Source organism: Coffea eugenioides, chromosome 2 (assembly GCF_003713205.1).
Source record: "Coffea eugenioides isolate CCC68of chromosome 2, Ceug_1.0, whole genome shotgun sequence".
Taxonomy (NCBI): Eukaryota; Viridiplantae; Streptophyta; class Magnoliopsida; order Gentianales; family Rubiaceae; genus Coffea; species Coffea eugenioides.
Genome location: NC_040036.1, coordinates 16,769,630 through 16,795,282, shown reverse-complemented (window position 1 = coordinate 16,795,282; position 25,653 = coordinate 16,769,630). Strand labels below are relative to the sequence as shown.

The 25,653-nt window shown below is 33.5% G+C and overlaps 3 protein-coding genes across 3 annotated transcripts; all 3 read left to right on the top strand.

Moving 5' to 3' along the window:
• Positions 1 to 2,227: 2,227 nt before the first annotated feature.
• LOC113763205 (GDSL esterase/lipase At4g18970-like) lies at positions 2,228 to 6,026 on the top strand. The gene is made up of 5 exons (XM_027306948.1): positions 2,228 to 2,636; positions 3,897 to 4,021; positions 4,590 to 4,835; positions 5,021 to 5,276; positions 5,625 to 6,026. Exons 1-5 carry the CDS (start codon positions 2,378 to 2,380, stop codon positions 5,846 to 5,848), a joined length of 1,110 nt encoding a protein of 369 aa, XP_027162749.1. The 5' UTR covers positions 2,228 to 2,377; the 3' UTR covers positions 5,849 to 6,026.
• Positions 6,027 to 15,274: 9,248 nt separating this feature from the next.
• On the top strand, positions 15,275 to 19,179 carry LOC113763207 (GDSL esterase/lipase At1g29660-like). The gene is made up of 5 exons (XM_027306950.1): positions 15,275 to 15,558; positions 16,740 to 16,864; positions 16,996 to 17,241; positions 17,916 to 18,171; positions 18,920 to 19,179. Exons 1-5 carry the CDS (start codon positions 15,306 to 15,308, stop codon positions 19,141 to 19,143), a joined length of 1,104 nt encoding a protein of 367 aa, XP_027162751.1. The 5' UTR covers positions 15,275 to 15,305; the 3' UTR covers positions 19,144 to 19,179.
• A 2,931-nt stretch (positions 19,180 to 22,110) lies between these two features.
• Positions 22,111 to 25,430, top strand: LOC113763206 (GDSL esterase/lipase At1g29670-like). The gene is made up of 5 exons (XM_027306949.1): positions 22,111 to 22,443; positions 23,235 to 23,359; positions 23,456 to 23,701; positions 24,572 to 24,827; positions 25,018 to 25,430. The coding sequence occupies exons 1-5, from the start codon at positions 22,188 to 22,190 to the stop codon at positions 25,239 to 25,241; spliced, it is 1,107 nt and encodes a 368-aa protein (XP_027162750.1). The 5' UTR covers positions 22,111 to 22,187; the 3' UTR covers positions 25,242 to 25,430.
• The last annotated feature ends 223 nt before the right edge of the window (positions 25,431 to 25,653 follow it).

The following is a 25,653-nucleotide window of genomic DNA, read 5'->3' as shown; positions in this document are numbered from 1 at the left end:
TTTAACTACAAAAAATAGTTTTCTCGATTGATGGGTGGGAAAAATATTTTCACTTCGCTTTTAATTGAAATGACACGTTGTGATAGAAATTGATACAAAAACATCACTTTTTTTTTAAAACTTAGTAACTTTTTTGCTCTTCATTTAATAAAATGTTACTTCATTATCGGCTTGATTAAAAATATTAATTTATGGATAGCACGAATCGAAATGCTAGTATCATAGTAGTTTGCATAATTTTCTCGACGAAATAATACTCCAATGTATATTGTGGATCATGGGTCGTCGTCGGCAGCGAAATCATGCGTAACTTTTAATACTCGTAACTCCAATTTATTACTGGAGCACGTGGCGCCGGTGGCGGTTGTGATTGCCTCATTGGTAATAGGTAGGATACTTGTGCAGTTTGCTTGCTCCAGTGTTACTTGTTTGACTTTGTCAATAATAAAATGTCTCCAACATCACAAAGTTTGTCCCAGTTCTTGTCTCACTGCCCATCCTCAGATGTTAAATGGTTGGGATAGTTTCCTCAAATTTACAAAGCAACTTATGAACCTTGTCTCCGAAACCTAATTCAGTTGGTATTATTCCGACCAAATTTAGCAAAATTGTACAATTATCTCCCAACTCCAACTCAATGAATTGGGACAATACCATAAAACCGTAGATCCTAGATTGTACTTTGAAACCCTTCCATTTCCCTGAAAGAAATGTAAGAACTAGATAGTTTTACCTCTCACCTCAACCTTCCCACCCCCAATTATCAGGTAAATTTGAATATGATAGCGAGAAAAAAAAAAAAAATCTAAAAGCCCTCTCTTGTTCACTGGCCAACATTTTGCACCGACTAGTAAATGACTATCCGAGCAAAATGTGAACTCATTATGTTCGCAATTTCCATTGCAAAATCACGAAAACCATTGTAACGATGAGCATCTATTTGCAATTAAGAATTTGAATGCGACATTAGTAAGGTATTGACTTTGAAAAGTTAATCCGGGACTTCTTGAAGACCACTTGACCGTTTAGGCGTTTACTTGGGTAACGGATTAATGATGAAGAAGACAAAGTCAAATCGTTTGCTGGCCACTGTATGCAGACTATTATTGATTCATTCAACCATGCTTTTGAGGATCAGCTGGTGGCAACTAGGAAGATTTCGCAGAATTGGCAATTAATGTTTAGCCTCTTATGAGCGTAAGGGAGTTTAGATTTGTCCGTCACGAATTCTTTTAGAAGGGGATGAATCCAAATCAACTGCATCCCGAATCCACACTGAGTGTAATCTTTTCGTAGTATATAAATTTAGGATGAATGGAGTTTTAGACCATGAAACAAGCACATTATTATGGATGATTCGTAACATATGCACAATGAATAGTGGTTTATAAAGCACATTAATCTTTTCGTAGTATATAAATTTAGGTTCGTATATGTATACACTATCAGATAGTGCATAAAAGATCCGTCTTATTATTTACGATATGAATTTTGAAAGTTCTGAAATCAACCAGATAAAAGGTAAGTTCTGTCATTATGTAACTTGTAATCAAGTTACACACTCTATATTTGGGAAATTAACTATAATTTTTGGACACTTTCATGGTGACTTTTGTTTGCCCCAGCTATACTGTCCGGTCAAAGCGCAGAATAATTCTCATAAAGTTGGAGCTAGCCTCGAACTGCTATTGTGATTATTTCGTTCATTGAGTACACGTAGAAACTGACAGCATGTTTCTTACAACAGCCTTAGAAAAAAATTTCCCTCTCAATATATATAGAAGGAAAAAAAAAACGGATGGTTGTAAATTCTAATTATAAACAATAAATTCAAAAACTGTTGCTAAATCATTAATGCGTAATTGCAAAGATAGAAAGTTAGAAAGTAAACGCTTTAAATATGAAGTATAAACCCTATATTCAAAGATTTTCCTTAATAGTACCTTTTTTTTTACACATATCTTACCATATATATATATATATATATATATATATATATCTTAATCCACCATGAACACCATCCAAAAAAACCCAATTCAAATTGGTTACCAAACACTACAATAGAGGGGGAAAAAGACGAACCAGCGGGAGACAAGGTACCTGGAAACTCACAGTACCTTACCCGCGTGTATTTAATGCACCATACCGACTTCGCATCCATAAACTTAGTAATTGCTAAATCATCGTCTCTCAATTCTCTCCGTTAATTGGATCAAAATTTTCTATATATAATACCTCCAATCTTTCTATATTTCATCACTCAGCAACACCTCCACTAACCTAAAGGTTTCTTCTCCTTCTGCTACTTTACTCATTTCTGCAAAACTCAGTGACACCTTTTTTGGGTGGGATATTTCTCTTGAAGTGGGCATCAGGCATGGCAATGGCCCTAAGGGGTGGCGAGCTGAAAAAATTCTTGGTGGGGTGTCTGTTGTTGGTGCTAAATCTTGATAATGGAGTCTTCGGAGAACCCCAAGTTCCTTGCTACTTCATTTTTGGTGATTCACTTGTAGACAATGGCAATAACAATAATATCAACTCCCTAGCCAAAGCTAATTATTTGCCTTATGGAGTTGATTATCCTGGTGGACCAAGTGGAAGGTTTTCCAATGGAAAAACCACTGTTGATGTCATAGGTTTGGATCTCCATTCCTTTCTCTCAATTCCACTCTTTTGTCTGCTTGTAAACCTAGATGATGAGGCTGGTATTCTGCGAAGAATGCCAGAATCATTTGCTCTTTTAAACATGCATGCCGCCGATATCTGCTCGCGAATTTTAGGAGTCAGTTTTATAGGTATTTGTTTTGAAGTCTGCATTTTCACCATGAATCTCTTCTCATGAGACCTCTATTTCACCAAGTTTCCCTTCTACTTTTATTTAGTTGCATGAACAGTGAACCATACATTTAAATTGACTTTTGAGTCCTTTTCTCTAAGTAAATTTACCATAAAATGTACTACCTCATTTCTTTCTAATTTTGTGGGTAGGTTTTACTGCATTTTTATTTACGTTTATTAGTAAACTTTTATGTATGAGCAAGAAATAGTGTCCAGTAGTGCAACTACCACTCGGAAAAATTATAATCTATACAACAAAACACATTAACAAAAAAACTAGTAAACATTTTTCAGCTTGTGCTGCATTTTTACAACGAAGTTTGTCAGTCAATGCAAGTTATTCGTTTCAAACAAGGTCAATTGAATAAATAGAAAATTGGTAGAGGGTGAAAGCATGATTATATTGCTCGTATCTCGGATTCTACTTAGGTTTTTTGGGCTCTAAAAGTATTTTCATTAAATTCCTAATTAGTGGCTGTGATCTAAATTAAACATCGGATACAATTAGCAAACAACCCAAGGTTGATGGATGGGAAAGTATTATTATGAATAGCCACCCTTTTTTTTTTTTTTGGGTATAATAGTCACCTAGTTTTGTTCTAAGACATTAAATTAGGTATCCTTAAATAGAAAATATTACACCAACTTTTTCCAAGTGGGACCATCTTAAAACGGAATTGAACCAAACAACAAGAAGCAAGAAGATTGTTCAAGAAAAATAATAGGTGCCCACTGTAGCAAATTCATTATTCGAAATGCTCTTTCTATATGGTACTCTTGTACAAATAACAAGCTCCATATCTGACAATCTATTCAATTTTTTTTTTGCGCACTTATTCTAAGGGTCCTACTCTGCCCATTATTGTTGCTAAGCCAGGCGAAATTAATGGACAAATTAGTATCCTCTATGAATTAGTAATCAAAATATTCGTCAATGCATGGCGAAGTATTTCCAAAAAGAAAAAATATATGGTATAGATGTTTAACAATAATTTTGCATCAATTGCAAATGCTATACTTTGTGTCAATAGTACACTAATTTGATGATTTGTTATCAGCGGAGCTGTTAGGGTTCGAGGATCCTATTCCACCCTATGCAGAAGTTAGTGGCCAAGAGATATTAAAGGGCGTAAATTATGCATCTGCAGCTGCTGGGATTAGAGAAGAAACTGGCCAACAACTGGTACTCAACTCTACTTTTGTTTCAGCAAAACCAAAATATAGTCCCACATTGTTGCTATATAATTTTTTTTCTGCTTTTCTCGTACTTAAAATGAGACATTTTCGTCCTAATGCCCATTTTCGGTCTAGTTTTGCTTGAAAATTCTGAGGACGCGAGAGTGCTTTGCTATCAAACTGTAAAAAGGATTACATTTTTCCCGACGTACTCCCCCCCTCCCCCAAAAAAAAAAAAAAAAGATTTTATATGACCCTCTAATTTTTAGGCCAACACAAAAAATAAAGAAAAAGAAAGTGGACTTTGATACTTCTGTCCACTTTTCGGAATAGAATAAAATCAAAATGGACTTCGAGACCAAAATGCAACGATTTCACATGTGAGATCAAAGTGCATCATTTCAAATGCGAGGGGCTAGAAATGTATTAAGTAAAAGTATGAGGGTCTATTTGCATCTTTTTCCAATTTTTTTTTTTTTTTTTTTAACGATTTCACAAGTTTTCTATCGTCATTTCACATACATATATATAGTGGGAACATGTATACCAATTCATTGGTCATTGTGAAATTTTAGGGTGCAAGGATTAGTTTTACAGCACAAGTGAACAACTACAAGAATACAGTCTCGCAAATGGTAAATATTCTTGGAGATGAAAATTCTGCTGCAGATTACCTAAGCAAATGCATATATTCAATTGGAGTTGGCAGCAATGACTACCTTAACAACTATTTCATGCCTCTCTACTACTCAAGTAGTAGGCAATTTTCACCTGAACAATATTCTCAGGTCCTTATAGAACAATATACTGAACAAATAAGGGTGAGTGTTCTCATATTCCTTCTTCTCTACTTACTCCTTTTTTATCGTTGATTAAATCTGAAATGCTCAAAAAAATAAAAATAAAATGAAGAAGCAGAAGAAGAAGAAGATCAGAGCCGTACCTATGTTTTAGCATATAAATTGGGCCTCAAATTTTTTGGTTCTTCTGGCTTTTACATGTGCAGACGCTTTATGATTTTGGAGCAAGGAAGTTTGCCTTGATCGGAGTGGGTCAGATTGGATGTAGTCCAAATGCATTGGCCCAAAATAGCCCCGATGGTACAGCTTGTGTCCAGAGGATTAACTCTGCAAATCAAATATTCAATAATGGACTCAGGGGATTGGTGGACCAATTCAACAACGATCGAAGTAACGCAAAGTTTGTCTACATCAATGCTTATGGAATTTTCCAGGATTTAATTAACAATCCCTCAGCTTTTGGTAATTATTCTTGGCTCCATTCGTCATTGTTATCTAACTTTCTCTTTTTCTTGTAATCAAGAACATTATTATTTAACTCTCGTCCATCATAAAAATGGGAGGAGTTCTGTGCTGGACTCTCCTTATTGTACTGTAAACTGCAAGTTGTGTAGGGTTAAAATGATATTTTTATCAAGGAGGTAAAGCCCAAATTTGGAGAAGGGCTCCTAGGAATTGTGAGTGATAAGTGATATAGATTTATATTGTGCATTATGCCTGGCATAAAATTATAAGTAGGGATGTGTTTGATTTTTGTCAACGACCAGAATTTAACTTGATTTGTGTACTGATATTTGTTTCCATATGCAGGTTTTAGGGTGACAAATGCAGGGTGCTGTGGTGTTGGAAGAAACAATGGCCAAATAACTTGTCTTCCTTTCCAAACTCCATGTGCAAATAGAGATGAGTATTTGTTTTGGGATGCTTTTCATCCATCTGAAGCTGCAAATATTATTGTTGGAAGAAGATCGTACAGAGCTGAAAAGCAATCTGATGCGTACCCCGTGGATATTAGTCGCTTGGCTCAACTGTGAAGATGAGGATGTTAAATATCATTAGTAGTGAAGCAGCTGATAAATTCTTGCAAAAAAAAAAAAAAAAACATTGGTATTCTTAGAAATATATACACATGCAAACTTGATTTTGCTATGTTGTTTGAAAGATTTTCGAACTTTTAGTGGTTTTATTTATCCAAATAGTTGACCGCACTTGTTTATGATGTGAATTGAAAATTGTAGTATATTAAACAAGTTTTGTATGTGGCTTTGAGGTGTCAAATTTTTCTTTATCCAAATGTGCAATTTATTTTCATTAAGTAGGATAGCAACTTGAATTCCAATAATGTATGAATTAAATTAACTGAGGAGGTGGAAGAGGAAGATCCCTATTCTTGGGGGGTCAAGCAATCGCTATCCGTATCATATAACATAAAGATAAAATATCAAAAAACAAGCAAAAGTTTCTGGTGTGGAGATGAATATGGCTCCAGGTTTGAAAGTGATTATATAAATTATGCTTTCCAAAAAAAAAAATACTGGATGAATAAACACTGTACAAATTCATGGGTGATTCTGTGGCATAATCAACGAACTTTAATTGCTAGAGACGCCTAAAAACAATCTAGTATCGTTATTTTGGTCGTAAAAAATTCGGGGTCATATTTGCACAAAAACATATGCAGTAGAACCCATTTCTATAAGGCGAGGGCAATGAGACACTATGCAACAGGCTCTCTTCTAATGTTACTTCTTCTAATGGTGGAAAATGCAGATATTTTATACAACCACCAAACACGCATAAACAATCTGGAAAAAAAAAATTGTGACAAACAAACTGCAGACACTGACTTGCTAGACTTTCATCAACAACCAAAGGATTTTGCAATATCAAGACTAGTTTGTCGATGGTCTTGCCAAATTCTTTTGCTCTTCCATTTGGCCTATGGTCGGTAAAGAATTACTTGACATGCTAGCAATTTTGTAAGAAGACTCATTCACTGTTTTATTAATCAACGATCTAAAGCTTTCTATTACCTCATCGTATTAGCTGTTTGTTGTGTTCTATATGCTTTTTCTCAATTTAACTCCTTTAGTTAGGTAGTCATTACGTGAAAAATAACCGTATTAATACCTTTGCTCTTTCAAATATGCAAGTTAATATAAGATGTACATATTCAGACACAAGTTAAATTTTATTGATTAGATTTATATGTATTTATTTCAAAATGTGTTGATCAATCTCCACATCATAATACATATAATACTTGTATATTATTGCATGGATTACTACTATATGATTAATGCAAAGTGAGTTAATAACAATATGTCAATTGACTTTGTGATAAAGTTTCTTGGTCAACACATGTTATTTGATTTAGTAAAATCCATCTAAGAACCAAAACTGATAGAGGATGACAGCATTGGAATTTTACATAAATTTTTGATTACTAAATACCCATACATTTTGTACGGTAAACTTCATAATCTAATAGTACTTCATTTAGCAAAATCTTTCTTTGTCTCTATAACTAAAATAGATTTTGGATTTAGTTAGCAAACAACCCATAATCGATGGATATATTCCCATAGCGAGCAATGGGTCAGGAGCAAGAGTGGGGATGGGGGAGAAAACATTCCCCTACACTTGCCAAATTATTATACATGCAAATTATTATTATGTTAAAAGGATACACGTTGTTTATAAAAAACAATTACTAAATGCGGAGAATTGCAGGGCCATGAAGACAAATCCATATCCTTATATTATATAAGAATGAGTTTTGTCAAAGGAAGTTTGAATTTCAACTGCATGGATAGGGCCTTTTTGGAAATATAAATTATTGTGTAGTTTTTTAAAAACTTTTGATACAATTGAGGGCAACATGTGTTTAGGTATATTTACCGAAATGCTTTCATTTTGGTACATTTAAATCTTTGATTTATGGAGATATCTGGGTATTTTTGGAATATAGAATTATTTTGCAACAGTTTTTGCATCGAGTACAACTCATATAAGCTTATGTGTTGGTTTAATTACTGAAATGGTATTATAGACACATTTAATTGAAATGTAACTTTTGTTGTGCAATTAACACAAAGATATATTAACACGTTGTGCAATTAATACGTTGCTATAACTAGCCGTTGGAGAATATTTTTTTTGTCTGCAACAATTTATGTCTGTTCTTAGGCGATTTTCAAATAACATCTGTAGGGATTTTTTGAAAATAGAAAAATTGAAAAAGTATTGATAAAATAAAGTGTACAAGTGTGTGCTGCAATTAGAATATACTATTATTAGATTTGTCATATTTGATGACTATTTCTTTATAGAATGTACTATTATTTGTTCAATAAAATATTCTTTCTAACAACAGGTACCAAACACTCCGCGATGCGCAGGCACTCCCCACCTAGTATTGAGAGAAAAACTTGTTTGCTAAATAAACTTCTTCCATTCTTGTAATTGTTGGAGCTTCTCTAACCCTAATGGGTTAGATTACTATTGATTCTACTTTTGCATCTTATCTGCAATCTTCTGCCAAAATCATCCCTTCATATCCATGAAGATGGATGAAAGAAAGTGCAAGATACGCAAGTTGCATATGCCCAAGTGCAAGATACGCATGTTGCATACGAATCCGGGCATAATGTGCGGACGCATTGTGTCTTTCAGTTCGGCTTGATTGCATGCTCCATTTTATTCTACGAATTTTCACCTTCCGCCTGGAATCCGTCCAAGGAATCCGGCCAAGCTAAACATAATCTGTGGCCAGATTCTTCTAACTCTGCTTTGAACATTCTTAAATCTATGCATGAAATCTGGCTCACCTGGAAACAATCCATAGCCGGATTCTTCTATCTTGTTTCTTGCTCATTTGGTTTGCTCTCTACCTTCAATTCACTGATGGAATCCAGTCTTCTACCACTGCAATCCATGGACGGATTGAATCCATTCCAACAATCCATGGCAGGATTCTAACAATTTTCATGAGCAAACTCTTTAACACTTTTCCTCTTGTTGTGCAACTGCTTCCACGAACACTAGTGACTTCTCGAGCGCTTCAAGGTTTCTTCAAACTTCTTCCATTTAGCTCCAAATTACTACTCGATCATCAAACCCTACAAAAAACAAAGGTTTTGTGTGTAAAACAGAAAAACTACAAGTGTTTCATTCAAGCGTATACGTTATTCTTAGATTGTGTATAAAAAGAGCTAAGCCTGATTAGGCTCATTTGGAATAGACTAGATATACAGGCTGGAATTCAGTTAAGCTAGTCTTTGCATTCTTTAAACGTCTTTTCTCAATATGCTTAAGTTATAAAATCGAGTTTGCTTTAAAATATGCTCATGTTCAGAGAGGAGCAAAGACAAGGAAACAAGAAGGGCCTTGAAATATCCAAGTCTAAGGCTGTAAATTCTCTTTATTTGGACCATATGTACCAGACGACTAGTAAATTGTGCCCACCATTACATTTTCCTAATGCACTATGTGCAAAATTGTTTTTTCAGGCAGGGATGTTGTATAAGCTTTAAATACAAAACCTTTCTTCAGAATCCATCTCAAATTCAGATATATTAGTTGTCATTCTCTGCTTTTATTCTTATTCTGTTAGATTTGTCAGTCTTTATTATCGATAGCAAGCAAAGGATGTCACTGTACTCCACACCAAATTAGCCGCAAAATTGAAAGAACTGATGTGGTACAAGGATCTACGTGCAAGGTCATTGTTACTACTTATATCACCACCTTTAGATTGTAACATGGATTGTAAATTGCTCAAAATTTTTTGTGTCAAATTGCAAATAATATTAGCGTACTTTTTGTGATTATGAGGGAAGGAAAAGACCCAACTAAGCCATGGGAGAGAATCCAAACCACAAGGATTTACAGTAGGCAATAGTTGAACTCCCAATTTGGTACGGAGGGAGGAGTTCCATCGTGTGAAGACAACTGAAAATTGGATAATTCCAATAACAAAGGAGCAACCGCATGAACTGTACGATTCGAGGTCGGTGCAATTGCTTAGTTCGATTAGCAGTCCAAATTGGCCATTGACTATTGCGGCGTAAAATTGAGCAGCAAAAGGTTTTTCTTGGAAAAAAAAATAAAAAAAAATCTTGCCCCATAAGGGACCTAGCATCCATTTTGACTCAACGTTGAGTCAACTCATTTTTGTAGTTGACTAGTTCCGTCGGAGTTTTTGCTAGTGTTTTACTTCAACTACTCAAATTTAATTCTACCAGCTTCAAGAAAAAGGAAATGCTCCATAAATGATACAATAGTGTGATAACTCATCTTATCAATTTTATCTTTCATTTATCCATGTCAAGTTGGCAGCACTTTGTACAATAAATGCTCCACATATTTCGATTTGACTCATAGACTTGTATAAAAAATAATTTTTTTAACGGATGTCTAATAAATACTCGTTCACGCATCCGAATCACACCAAATTTACTATGTATATACACATACTAATAATAATAATTTTTTTATATTTATATACTTTCTATAATAAAATTCACTTTTTAAAAAAAAAAAAAATTGAACACTTGAAATATATTTTAAAGAGTGTTCAATGAGCGTCCGTTAGATAGACACTAAGAAATATAACAATGCATTCTAATACTAGTATGGTTGTGAATGAAACTTACCAAGAATTTATGGAGCATATTCCCTATATTTGCTACAACTCCATTTATTTATGTCGGTGCAAGATATAGCTGTTAGGACAAGACTCCTCGTAGCCGTCCACACGTAATAGTTCCATTTTTAAACTGAAAAATACAGGTCAAACTATAAACTTTGTGGTTGCATCACAAGAGTTATTGCCCATCCAAGTTTATCTTATTCTCCTAATGTTCATTATGGATGATCCTTATTTCATACCTTCCGCACTAAATTTGGGATCAATTTGTTCCCTTGTAATCTTGTGTTTAATTTCAATTTTATTCATTTGGTAATTCCACTTAGTAGGTTTCTAATTTTGATTAATTGACGAGGACATAATATTATTGACAAATACTCCATGTAGTTAGGTTTCTGTTGTCCAAATCTGTTAAAAATGTTACACGACCAAACTGGTCGGCAACCAAATTACGTTGGTCTAAAAAATATACTGCCGTTTTTATTACACAGTCATCCATCATCAACTATATTCTGTTCTCATACGTAATCTAAAAATTCAGTACTATAAAGATCGTAGCAGCAAGGACAAAAAACGGTTCAGTTTTTGCAATTATTCTTATTTGTAATTTTGCAATTTATTTGACTCGATTAATTTTGTAATTTACTAATTAGGATTTTGCTTCATGGATTAAATTGTGAGAATTCTTCTTTCAATTTAATTCGTTGTAACAAATACAAGTTTGCTTCAGCTGATCTTTTCGTAATAAACATTGATGTATAGTAACGGGATTCGATCATGTGTTTTGGTTGATGTTATTAGGACAAGGGTTGAAAGGTGAATGCATCAGAAGTTGGAATACCAATTCTAGATGCCAATTCTCAGTCTGATCCAACTATTCATGAGCTGTGGCCAATAAAGTTGTAAACTTTTTTTTTTTTTAAAGAAATTACTAAATTTTCTACTAGAAATTAAAAGATGTTGCTATTGCAGCCTGAAAAAATGAGAACGTCTTATAAAATTAGGGTTAACTGTAATTTACACCCCTAAACTATTTGCAATAAAAACATAGTAGTTCAGAACTTTATAATACATCATCACATAGATCAACAACAAAAATTTTGTGCGGGAAATTAGTTAGCCTTTCACAATTAAAAAGATAATAAGCTCTTTAATTAAATAAAATTGCAATCATTGGCTTTTTAAAGTAGCCGTTCAAGTGCTGAATTTTTTTTTTTTAAAAATCTTGTTTGATATTTATCTCTCACTAGAAAACAATAATCAGAGGAAAAAATTGTCTTTTACTAATAAAAGGACAGCTAAATTTGATTTCTAGCCAAATTACATTGTTGCACTACTTTGCAAAGCAATTGTATGTTGAAGGTATCATAGTCCTGTACTTCATAGTTTACGGGCAAAATGCTAAACACGAATAGTTTTGGGTAGCCCTATAAGTTATAATGACATTAAGATTAGAAAAGAGAAGTATAGGATTAGAGTGTAGTTTATCCGAAAAGAACATGAAACCTGATGTTGGCTTTCACATAGTTGAAGTTTATATTTATATAAATACTGGAAACACTCAAAAAGTAAAATGGCAACCTATAAACAAAAGGGGAAAAAAAAAAGGAAACAGGAAATTTATAATCCTAAAATAAGCTTCTAGAGAGGGTAAGACTGCTTCACAATTTCAGAATTGACTAATCTCAGAGTTGACATTACACAATCTTGTAGACAGAACGACTAAGGCAACAGGGAACTCAAAATGGTAGTCGACATTACACAATGTCAGGCAATATTCATATTTAACATAATTAAATATGAATAAAAGTTCTTAAACTAATGAAAAAGTGGTTGAGGATTTTTTCTAATGGATGTATGGGGAAACTTGCCATACCCAATTTACGACCAAGATACAACACCATTTTTCTTTTAATTGGTTAAATTTTAATTGGCAGATACACTTGTATAAATTTCATTAAAAGGTTTTGATGTATGACAAATTTTAACTTCCGAACACTTTAATCCAGAATACCTAAAGATCCCATGTTGCACAGATGCTCTTTTCCTAGCTTAACAAACTGTCAAATCGAACTTGTTTCTACATTTGATGGAGACGATGGAGGTAAGATATATGTCCTTTTTAAAAAAAAAAAAAAAATTTTACTTTTGTAGGGAAATAAAATGATAAGATCAAGCCCAACGGCACACCATAATGGCAGCTTTTCTTTTTTCTCTCTCTATTTTTTTTTTCTAGAGAAGAATGGTAATATACAGTTAGAATTTTGAAACTCTAATCGCGGAAATCTTTACTAACAATGCATAGGGGCAGAAATACCCTTTAAATCTAGATATCTTATAAATTTGTAGGTTTTATATTCACGTTAGAACGTTTATATATCCAAGATAAGATGAATCGAGAATTTTGGAATTGTGTATCATTATTCTTCTGAAAATATACTAACTGAAAATTGTTAATTTAATACCCTTAACAACTCCGAGTAATGGTGATGGAAACGTATTGATTGCAGCTCGTGATTTATTATAAGCTTTTGCCGACCCACGTTACTTCGTAAGACTCTGTCCACGCAATAAATGGAGTCATTATTTTTTTTTCATTTCATATAATTGTAGCATATCTCTTTCAGAAATTAATGTTGTGAACCTGTGATGGCTTCCACAAGAGCATTATTAGTAAAGAAATGGACTGCTGAGTCCACAACTACTAAAGTTAAAGTTGAACCTTTCAAGCTTCACCAAATTGTGCCTTATTCATCTGGAAGTGATCACTTTCTTGGAGTTGAAATTGTTCAGTTACGTTGATCCCAGAAGACGCATGATTAAAGGTATCACATGCATGTTTACATATCACCTTAATTAACATACAGTTAGGAAAAGGATTTGTGGAGCCACCATGTCATTTATGAAATGGATTAGTATGGAATCCTATTTCAAGTAGGATTGTTTTTTTTTTTTGGAAGGAATTTCAAGTAGGGTTTGGCAAACCGATGTCGGCAGAATCTTATCAAGAGATTTCTCACATATTAATTCTTCCACAAAAGTGAAGTTAATTTAGTAAAGTATTTAAATATAGGAGCGTAATAAATATTAGTGTGTGTATTTATATAATAATAAATAACCTATCATTTAGGTGTACTAATAGGCACTCGTCCGAGTAACATTAGAAAAAATCCTTTCAAGTATGTACCCTCTTTTTTTTTTTTTCTTTTTTACATGCTCCACAAAGTAGTAAACGGTTATTGACCGAGGCTAAAATGCATTATTCTCGAGGGAGTTCACTTCCAGAATGTTCAAACTAATAATAATTGTAGTCAATTCTGGAAAAAAAAGCACACATACATGGTCGGTAAGTGAACTACGGGTTTTTTTTCTTTTCTTTTTGTGGGAAAGTTAATGCACTATTTTTAACCTATGTGAAAGTGACCAAAAATGATCATATTTGGATGATATATCCTGTACAAATCGAGGTGAAGTAACCTATGCATTTTCAGTTAAATTGCTGACCGTGCATTAAAAGGATTAATTATGGTTTAGCTCTCAGTGGTTTATTTTATTTTTTTTACATAATTCTTCTAATCCCTTCATAGCTATACACGACTTTCCCATACACTGGACTAAAATGTCAAATTGACAGAAGTCATCTTCAGAAACGAAAGTACGAAACCAATTGCATGCTTTCAACGACGTTGAACTAGCCAACCGCTTGTTATCTCTAATTGATGTTAAAGGCCGAGTCAAAATATATGTGGCTATTTTCCTAATTTGATATCTGTTCATATGGTCAACCATGCATTTTAGGATATCCATTTGGATTGCTCTTTGTTGGAGTTTTGATAGAAAAATATACTGTAATAATAATTTGATGTATGTGAAATAAAAAAGTGATTGAGAAATATATTTACGAAAAATATAAAAAATTTTTGGGAAAAAATGTCTTGATTAATCTGATCTTGGCATATCTTTTTTTTTTTTTTTTTGGATCTTACCATATTCTCTAAAATAATTTTATTACTTGTAGGAAAAAGGGAGAAGAAGTTTGTGGACTACATAATACTTGTTTTAAAATGGTGAAAAAAGAAAAAAGAACAGAAAACCAAGCAAGGACATTGTTTCCGACGTTTTAAGATAACGAATTACATCTGGAGTATTCGAAAACATTAGCTATACAACCTATACCACTAAAGTTGCTCAAAATCGGGAATAATCATTTAAACCAGCAAGTGTTATTTTCTTCCAAAGCTCCACTTATCTTCAGTCGTTCACGTACTTAGACCTTGTTTTAATGCAAATATTCTCTTTGCATGAAAACTTGAGATCAGACCTTCAAAATTTGGATGGAGATTAAGTTCGGATTGAGATATATCCATGCAGATTCATCTCATTTCACTTTTTTTAAAATGCCCAGTAGACTTAATCTTTGTACTCCTACAATTTGGTGCGTAGCAATCAGATCACAATGGCTTTGCAGGCATTTCGATTTGTTTTCACAGTTTAGAAAGACAACAAAGTTTAGACATCAATATAAGGAACCTCATACTGTATCCGCGTGAATTAAATGCAACCTTCACTGCCTTGCCTTCTCATCCATAAAGTCAATTTCTGAACCAATGACTCCCATATCAATTGGTGCACCCCTTTTTATTTGTTTGTCCCACTCTTATCTTCTTCCAATTCCAATTGGTGCGTGTGTATATATATATATATAGCACAATTCATGCTGGCAAGCTCATCACTCAGCCACAAAGCATCCTACTGTCCTAGGAATTAAGGACTTAGCACTATTTTCTGCAAAATTCCTTGAAACCCTTTTGAAAAAAATTTCCTCACAAATTTGTGCAATAATGAGGGGTGAATGCAAGAAGTTGTCCTTGGTGTTTGTAGCGGTGTTGGTGCTGCTGCTGAATGTTGAGAATGGGGTATTGGCACAACCCCAAGTCCCATGTTACTTCATTTTTGGTGATTCCCTAGTGGACAATGGTAACAACAACAACCTCAACTCCTTGGCTAAAGCTAATTACTTGCCTTATGGAATTGATTTTCCCCGCGGACCAACGGGAAGGTTTTCTAATGGGAAAACCACGGTAGATGTCATAAGTGAGTTCTCAACCATTATTTTGCTTAATTTCTCTCTTCTTACTCTCTCTGTCACTTCATTTGTTTTGCATTATCTACTATATGTCCTAAGCAAGTATATTAATTAATTAGTTCCTTTGGTAAGTTCTATGTAACATGTCCAGTGAGTAGTAAGTTACATGCTCTGTGATTTTGAGAGTTTATAAACACTTTTAATCCAAATATATTACTAACAATTAAATTGTGTGCTTAACCTCCCAAGCATAACGTCATTTTTTTCCCCCTAATCTGAAACTTGTAGGCATTTCCAATCCTCATCTCTACGGAGCAAACATCCTTTCTTAAGTTCTTCGATTCAAATTTTTTGACTCCCTAATGTAGCATCTTTCTACTATATACCATGAGAAAAGTCTAGAATGAGATTTGTCATTATTTTGATGCCCTATAATAGTTGCATGTCATGAGATCTATATTAGTATCCCCAATAAATAGCCACAAAATTTTTTTAAAAAAAAACAAGATTTCTTCTAATATTTCACGAGCTCCTTCAGTGTCACAGTCTCTTCCATCCATTCGAACAGTGCATGACTGCTGTCTGCATGTTCTACTTTTATTATCCAATTGCATGATTTGCATCTCGAGGCAGTCATTAAACCTATTCATCCACGTAATCATGTCAACATTTAATTCAATCTATACCTTTCTCATCATTAAATGTGAATGGCACTATGTACCGTGTCATGCAATCAATTACTTACTTCACTAATCAACCAAGTAAATTTTGGACCAGAAGAACCATAATAGTAAAATCATGAGCGAAACTAGCGAGTGGCGGGGAGGGGTTCCTACACCTCCCCCCCCCCCCCCCTTCCTCTCAAGAAAGTTTTGAAAAATTAATTTTTTCTCTCTTGAAAAGTTGAATTTTTTTTTTTTAAATTTATGTATAGTTAAACTTTTGCCCCAAAAAAATTTAAAATATTTCAAATTAAAGATTAGTTGAATTAAAGTTCACTCCCTCAGAAGAAATTTTTTAATTCTGCCTATGAATAAAACAAAAAGAAAAAAAAATCCTCTAGACATTTCATAGATGTTGTAAACATGGGATGTTGTTCCATGTGTTTGTGAATCTGTCTTTTGATATTCAGTTTGTCTTGTAACAAAAATTATCTGACTAATATCTTTTTTTTTATTTCTATGGGCAGCTGAGGAATTGGGCTTCGACCGTTATATTCCACCTTATTCAAGAGTTCGTGGCCAAGACATACTTAGAGGAGTAAATTATGCTTCTGCAGCTGCTGGAATTAGAGAGGAAACTGGAAGGCAGTTGGTACTAAACTAACCATTTTTCAAAAATTTTCCAATTTTTTGTCTTTGTTAATTAATCGAATACCATATGAAATATGACATCCCTTTTTTGGATCGAGGGTATCAATCAAACCATTTTTCTAATATAACTAGGGTCAAAGGATAAGCTTTTCTGGACAAGTGAGGAACTACATAAACACAGTGAGAGCAATTGTGAACATACTGGGAGATGAAAATGCTGCTGCAGATTACCTAAGCCAGTGCATATTTTCAGTTGGACTCGGAAGCAATGACTACCTCAACAATTATTTCATGCCTCTTATATACCAAACTAGCAGGCAGTATACACCTGAGCAATATGCTCAGGTTCTTATTCAACAGTATGCTGAGCAAATAAGGGTAAGTGAATCTCATTTCAATTTGCTCAGCTTCTTATTCAACAGTATGTTCGGTTACATCTGTCTATATAACTATCATTTGTTTCTATAATATGATCGTTTGGCAAAAAGTAGAGAAAGGTTGCATGTATCTTACTTTTTTTTGTGGTTGGGGGGGGGGGGGGTGCGTTGACCTATGACCCTACTAGTCATGTTGAAGATAACCATTATGCATAAAAGCACCATGAAAGAAATAACGCATACGTTTTTTGCAAGAAGCGAAAAATTAAAAACTTGGGGGAAAAAATTAGATAACTGTAAAAATGGGAGGGCTGAGTTCTCTAAGAAAAAAGAGAGGGCAAAGACTAGTTTAGTTAAGAATATAGTGTAAAATAATATTTTTTTTCCAATTGCCAAAATTTTGGTATTTTTCAATACCACTTTTTCTTTTTCTTTTAATCTCCATTTTTTTTTTTGGAAAAGATTATTTTTTTATGGCCAACAGAAAAAGTAAAACTAAAAAGAGAGGCAGGAAATTACTTTTAAATTTATCATTAATTACTTTAATGACTAATAGGAAAAATGCAGTAGATCAAAATTATTTAGTTAAAAAGAGAGTAGTAAACCACTTTTTTTCCCCAATTTTTTGAATGTACTTTCCCAAATTTTGACTTTTTGACACACTTGTGACGGCAGATAATGTACAACTACGGAGCAAGGAAGCTTGTTCTACTTGGAGTGGGTCAAATTGGCTGCAGCCCAAATGCATTGGCCCAAAATAGCCCAGATGGAAGGACCTGTGTAGCAAGAATCAATAATGCCAATCAGTTGTTCAATAACCAACTCAAGGCATTGGTGGACACCTTGAACAACCAGTTCACTGATGCAAGATTTATCTACATCGATGCTTATGGCATTTTCCAGGATATACTCAACAGTCCCTCTTCTTATGGTAACTTCTCATGCCATTTTTCCTAGAAAATGATATTTTTCTGATTGTCCTTTGCTAGATAGAGTAATTTCCATTTATGAAATGATGTCAATGAAGACAAAGAATGGTAACTTTTAATCTTTCATGAGATTTGTGGTCATAAGCCTCCTTACAGTTTCTGAAATTATTATTGCAGTTTTCTCAGCATCATCATTCTTTACTTCAATATTTCGTGCTGATATTCGTCTCATGTATTTATAAAATAGACAGTAGCTTTGGTATTGTACACATTACTTTCTAAAATTAACTATTAAGGATGTAGTTTAAAAGAGAAAATCACAGTTTCAAACCTAAAGTTTGAGGATTAGGGCCTTCACAAGTTGAATTCTATCCGGTTTAAATCAATTCATGTAATTCTCACAACTTTTGGTGTAAACTCATACAATTGGGCTTAAACTTGAACTTTTGAATACATACGACTATGTTTGCGATTATACAAAAACTGTTCAAATTTTTATTAAATATAGTAATAATTACATGAATTGGTTTGAACAACACGAAACTCAACTTGTGATGCCCTTGATAAAAAATTTGAGCATTGTATTAAATGGTCTTGAAAATTTCAATGGAAAAAAATTTGGTGATTAGTGTTTTCGTTTTTGACCAAAAATAGACAATTAGAAGAATTTTTGAAATAGAACAAAAATGGTTCAAAGTATATATTTGTAATTGACATTGCTGTATTTTCGCCCTTTTTTTCCTGGTGTAGGTTTCACTGTCGTAAATGTTGGGTGCTGTGGTGTTGGAAGAAACAATGGCCAAATAACATGTCTTCCTTTACAAACTCCATGTCGAAATAGAAATCAATATCTGTTTTGGGATGCTTTTCATCCAACTGAAGCTGGCAATACCATAGTTGGAAGAAGAGCGTACAGGGCTCAAAAGTCATCAGATGCATATCCAATTGACATAAGTCGCTTAGCACAACTTTGAAGATGTAAACTTCAATTAATTAGAGTCAAAGGAGATGATTGATGGCATACTACTGCTCTAGCTTAAGGTTTTCGTTGTAATTGTTGGTTATAAAAATGTATTTTTAAGTCATAAATATATTTTTCTACAACTCAACACTTGTCCCATGCATTTGATCCTTTTCGGAAGAAAATTATTCAAATCCCTTAAATTTAAAAAACTATATCTACATCGTTTTCCATGTCATTCTAAACTTAACTATAACAAAAGTGCTTAGTGTTAAAAAGGGCTAGTGTCTACTGTCGCCATGACATTCTTATAGTTTTAGGAAAATGTTGAATTTGTTCTTTCAAATTTCAAAGCAGCACATTTAAAAAAACAAAGGAAACGAATTATATCTAGACTATGATGTATAAGAATCTGTGCGCCTAATTTCTAGACATATTTGAATATATGCTAGTCATTACTTATTATCAGAAAGGACTGAAATCCAAAAATTCAAGTATTACGTCTTAAAATCAAACGCCAAGCACTATCACATCAAACCTCTACACATAGTTCACACCGTATATAGAGATGATATCCTTAACAACTGTGTACACATACAATTATGTGCTCTGCAGGGGACAATTGAATAAAATTTAAGGTGCGTTTGATAAAACTGAAATTTGAAATGAAATCATCTAAATTTTAACAATAGAATTTTGGACTCTCATCATTATTTTTTTGGCTATTCCAAGACTCATTTGGTGTCAACTTTAAATTTCTTATGTCATTGGCATTGCAAAAATATGATTTATTTGGTCCTATTTGTATTAAATGATAAATCCCCAATTTTGAACTATTTCTTTCACCATGTTAATTTATTAGACCTTCAAGTTTTGCCTGCATACTATGTATGAAGCGGTTCCTTTGCTCTTAACAATTCAAATTAATGGGAAGGTCAGATTAGATGTGTTTTTAGAGTTCAAGGGTTAAACATATACATACAATAAATTGAAGGGTTAAAACTTAAAAGTATGAAAATTTAATAATTTGAGGGCTAAAATTATAAAAACTAAAAAATATGTGCAGTAAGCGTATACAAATATATGCTTTTGTTAATAATTGATCAGTGCTACTTTCGAAATTGCTTAGTTTTCTTTAGTTAATTACATTAATATTCTATGTTTTGTTAGTACTAGGTAAATTTGAAACTTAGCTTATACACTTTTGTAGTTTTAAGTAATCTGTTGTCCAACATTATGTCATTTGAGAAAAATCCATTATTTGAGAAAAATCCATGGACAACAAATATTAAAATACATAAAAAAAGGTGTTGCGGTTACTCAACCAGTTTAATTGGTTGAACTGGTTAAAGTCACAACTCGATATTCCATTAGATCACTTACTGGTCCAAGTTTAACAACCTTATTCGGAAATCAAGTCGAAAGTTCAACCAGGAATTTGGCTGCTGCTTTGATGGGAATCAGATACTTGGCGACTTATGAATTATGACCGAGGAAGCATCAGATAGGATTTCGATATGTATTCTTAGATGTTTATAAAATGTAGTGCTCAAAGCTCTCGTGCAAACTAGACCCATCAGTCTTTTTATTTGTGATTATGAATTTTAAGTCGTTTCTGTTTTGTTTGTCTTTCCTTGTGAACTGGAGAAGTGAGAAATTGTTTTTAATTTTGCAAGTAAACATAAATGTGTTCGTTTTAAATTATCTTGAATACAAGACAAATCCAAATAATTTTTACGAACAGATGTAGCAAACCTTTTGATGCACTCCCACTTTAAAGCTATTGATGCACTCCCGCTTTAATTTTTAAGTTAGTTTTAATTTTGAGCTCTTTACTTTCTAAAGTGTAAAATCGGAGTTTAGTTCTTAAACTTCAACTTTGGATATTTTATCCCTTAAAATATGAAACCGATTGTCAAAACTAACATAATAGTAGGCAAGTGACGCTCAAATTTTAATAATTAAAGTGGGATGGATTTTATACTTTAAGAATTAATGTGTCATCTATAAAGTAAGAGTGCATCTATAATTAATGATAGTGAAATTTTATCCTACACTAGTTGGAAGCACAAAATAAAGTAAATATTCTAGAGTATAGGAAGAAATGGAATGCAAAAATAACTAAAAACGTCTTTTGCCAAATGAAGAGAAATGAAAGAAAAGTTACCTTGTCCATAAAACTTTCAAGAAGAAAACTGTAATACTCATAAATTCAAATTAATTTCTCTTTGCAAATGTCCCAAACTATTTAAGTAGATTAACTCTGATTGGAATAATTCAAAGTCAAATTATATTTATCTCGCAATTTAAGCTCTCTCTCTCTCTCTCGCCTAAACTAACAAACGAGGCCCAAAACGATAAAACTTCTTTGGAAAAATGGACCTTGTACTCTTAAACCCGACTCGAAACCCGATCCAAAGAGGTGATCTGATCACCAGTTCAACCGCACGTTGGACAACAGTTATATTATATAATATAATAATATATTTTAAATTATAAAAAATAATCAATATTTTAAATCGGTGATCCAACCGCTTAATCGTTGATCAGATGAATCTATTGCTTAACTCACCTAATTAGTGATCAATTCGATCCTACCGGATAAATCGGGTTGGCCGACTCGACCGGGAGGGACTTTATAAGTATGCTTGTACCGACTTCTTTGGCGCCCGCAAGCGGCAGTACGAATTGTGTCGTCGGCGCAGACAAAAAGGGCGATTGTCAAATTGACGACCATTTCAAACTAACTCTGTTTGGCCATCAGTGTAAACTGTAAAGAAACTCAAAGTCTATCCGCGTTAAATTTAATGCACCGTTACTTCTCACCCATAAAAGTTAATTGCTTGACTGATTGATTCCCAGAACTAACTGCTGCACACCTATTAATTGATTGCCAAGCCTTTCAAGTCTGACCTTAAAATATGTGTATAAATAACACACTTGATGCTCCTAGAATTTCATCACTCAATAGCTAAAAGGAGTCCACCACCTTTTAGTACTAGCCCTTTTTTTTTAGCTACAAAATTCTTTGAACTCCCTTTTATTTTATTCTAAAATATGTTGCAAATGGGGGCTGAGTTCAAGAAATTCTTGGTGGGGTTTGTTGTGATGGTGGTGGTGGTGGTGCCGATCGGGGTTTTAGCACAGCCCCAGGTTCCATGTTACTTTATTTTTGGAGATTCCCTGGTGGACAATGGTAACAACAACAATATCAATTCTTTGGCTAAAGCTAATTACTTGCCCTATGGAATCGATTTTCCTGGTGGACCAACTGGAAGGTTTTGTAATGGAAAAACTACCGTTGATGTTATAAGTGAGTTTTGAACCCCTCTCTCTTACTCTCTCACTAATTTGTTGCTTGATTGGTCGTATATATCTATACTTTCTCTTTATTTAAAAGGTAATATTTATCAGCTTCCTAATTCTGAAATTAGGTCAACTTCATATTGACAATATTAAAAATAAGATTACCATGAACATGCAGTCATAACATATACATTCGAAGAATTAGCAAATATCCGTCGAACTTGTCACATCTAATGATGAGCTGCTTTTGTGCATATTCTCTTGACTATCATTTTCAAGCGGTTAATGACTACATGTTCTTCGTTGTTTACTAATTGCATGTCAAAGAAAGTATTCGCTTTATGGTCTCACGTAATACTATATTTTACTACGTATATTTTCCGCATTGGCAAGAACGTTTTCGAGATACTGCAATATCTGCCTAGCAAGTAAAATTTGGAAACATACTGCATATAGTGTGATGTTGGGTAATTCTCGTAGCAGTCTAAAGGTTTTTTTTTTTTTTTTTTTTTTTTTTACAATATCGATTTTGTATACTAGTTAATTTTTTTTTTAGTTCCGTCACTCACACACACACACATTACACTCAATTTTTATTTTATTTTATCATGATATAGTTTAATAAATGAAAGTTATATGATTAAAATGATAGTGAGAGTGTGATTAACAAAAATAGGAATGCAAATAACATTTTTTTTATATACACACACATGTATTAATCTACACACACGTATATTTTAATTTATGTGTTATTTTCATTTTGATTATTCCTATTCAATGTGTTTGCTTCATCATCAGCTGAGCTACTGGGATTCAATGGATATATTCGACCCTTCACAAGAGCCCAGGGCCAAGACATACTCAAAGGAGTAAATTATGCTTCAGCTGCTGCTGGAATTAGAGAAGAAACTGGCCAGCAATTGGTAATACTACAAAAGATTACTTTGTTTTTGACAACTACATTATTTTTTTTTTTGGTCTACATGCATATGAAGGTGCTGATGAATTCTCTCATATAGGGTGCCAGAACTAGTTTTACTGGGCAGGTGAATAATTACAACAACACAGTTTCTCAAATTGTGAGCTTACTTGGAGACCAAAACCGTGCTGCAGCTTACCTTAGCAAATGCATATATTCAGTTGGACTTGGCAGCAATGACTATCTTAACAATTATTTCATGCCTCTATTCTACTCAAGTAGCAGACAATTCACACCTGAGCAATTTGCTAATGCTCTTATTGGCCAGTATTCTCAACAAATAAGGGTGAGACACTCATATTTTTCCATGACTAAAATTTTTAATTATCCCATTCATATATCATATCATGTGATGAGATAGAGAAAAAATTTGCTGATGCATGCTTGGGTAGAGAATTTAAGTAACTCTATGTTTTATATGGAGATAAATGAAGAAGGGAAAAAAAAAAGGCAAGAGGACAGAAAGAAATGAAAAGTCAAAGAAATGAGGTGTCTGATGTACATTATGTCATTCTTAGAGATGTAATTGCACTCTTCTAGTCTCCTTCGACTTCTGATCATCATGCTGTAGCAAAAGCTACCATGCATGACAGCATGAGGAATTAATTTCTTGGACAATTTCACGCACAATTTGTTTCAGAAGTCTCTGCCTCCTTGAACAAAAGCTAGTTGTATTTATTGCTTAGTCGTATTCTAAAAGGGTGTTTTTTCCAATGTTGTACCAATCGACCAACCTCCCTTTTGACTTGGGCAGAAGGACAATAGTTTAGGTGATATTAATTATGAGCTGGAAATGAGGAACTGTGAACAAATCTTTTAAAGCACTATGAAGAATAACAAACAGAAAAATAGAATAAAATAAAATAACTTAAACGCAGTCTGCTTAGCCACCTGTTTGTTTTAATTTACTAAAAAGGGAAAATTAATGATCGAGAAGCAGTGCTAACTTTTAAAAGTTCTTGTTGGTTTTTCATTTATCCTTTCTTTCATTTAATTACTCTTTCATGTATTTCCTCCTTCTTTTTTTTCCTCTTAAAGTTCATTACAAGCCCTATTCATATTTCATAGAATAGAACTGTTCCTTTATTTTTTTTTTCTTACTTTTTTCTTTGTTAAGTTCTAAGTTTGACATTTTGATGTTTATGATTGTCGATAGAGATTGTATAACCTTGGAGCAAGGAAGCTTGTTTTGATCGGAGTGGGTCAAATTGGATGCAGTCCAAATGAATTAGCCCAAAATAGCCCTGATGGCAGAACTTGTGTGGCCAGAATCAACTCGGCAAATCAGATGTTCAATAGCAAACTTAAGTCTTTAGTGGACACCTTGAACAATCAATTCACTGATGCAAGATTTATCTACATTGATGCTTATGGGATTTTCCAGGATTTAATCAGCAGTCCCTCTGCTTTTGGTAACTTCCATGCCATTTCTCCTAGAAATTTATTTGCACATTTATTGTTTGAGTTGATGCAATTTTTTTACTTCACAAATAAAAATTTTAAAAAATTCAAAATGTTATGTTAACTACGAAAATTCAACTCTTGGAGGGGGTTGGAAAATGCATCTAGCTGGTTTCGAATTATATTTAATTTTCTGCGCAGGTTTCACTGTGACAAATAGAGGTTGCTGTGGAGTTGGGAGAAACAATGGCCAGATAACATGTCTTCCTTTTCAAACTCCATGTCCTAACAGAAATCAGCATCTATTTTGGGATGCATTTCATCCAACTGAAGCTGCAAATATCATAGTTGGGAGAAGATCATACAGGGCTCAAAAGTCATCAGATGCATATCCAATTGACATAAGTCGCTTAGCTCAACTTTGAACATGGAGAATTTTCATCAAATGAAGAGTCTTGCAGGGTCTACCTGCTTAATAACTATTTACATTTTGCTGTTTTTACTGTTGAGTTGTTGTTGAGTGTCTGAGTAACTGCAAAACGTGATGTACCAAAGACTTGTTCAGAAGTTGTACTTCTTTTTCTTGTTTAATGTTAAATTACTAAGTTAAACTACCACCGCTTTCACTTTTTACAGCAATGAATAATTATCATGTTTTATGCTTTGTGTACGTATGAATGCATAATTTTGTTCCAATTACGATCCCCTTACTCTTTCTAACCACATTCATCAATTTGTTATTGATTTGCAGTGTATCTCTATTCTGTTAGTCTTGTTAATAATATTATCGATTGAATTTAAATGGGATAAATTTGAAGGTCTTAAGAGCACAGTGTC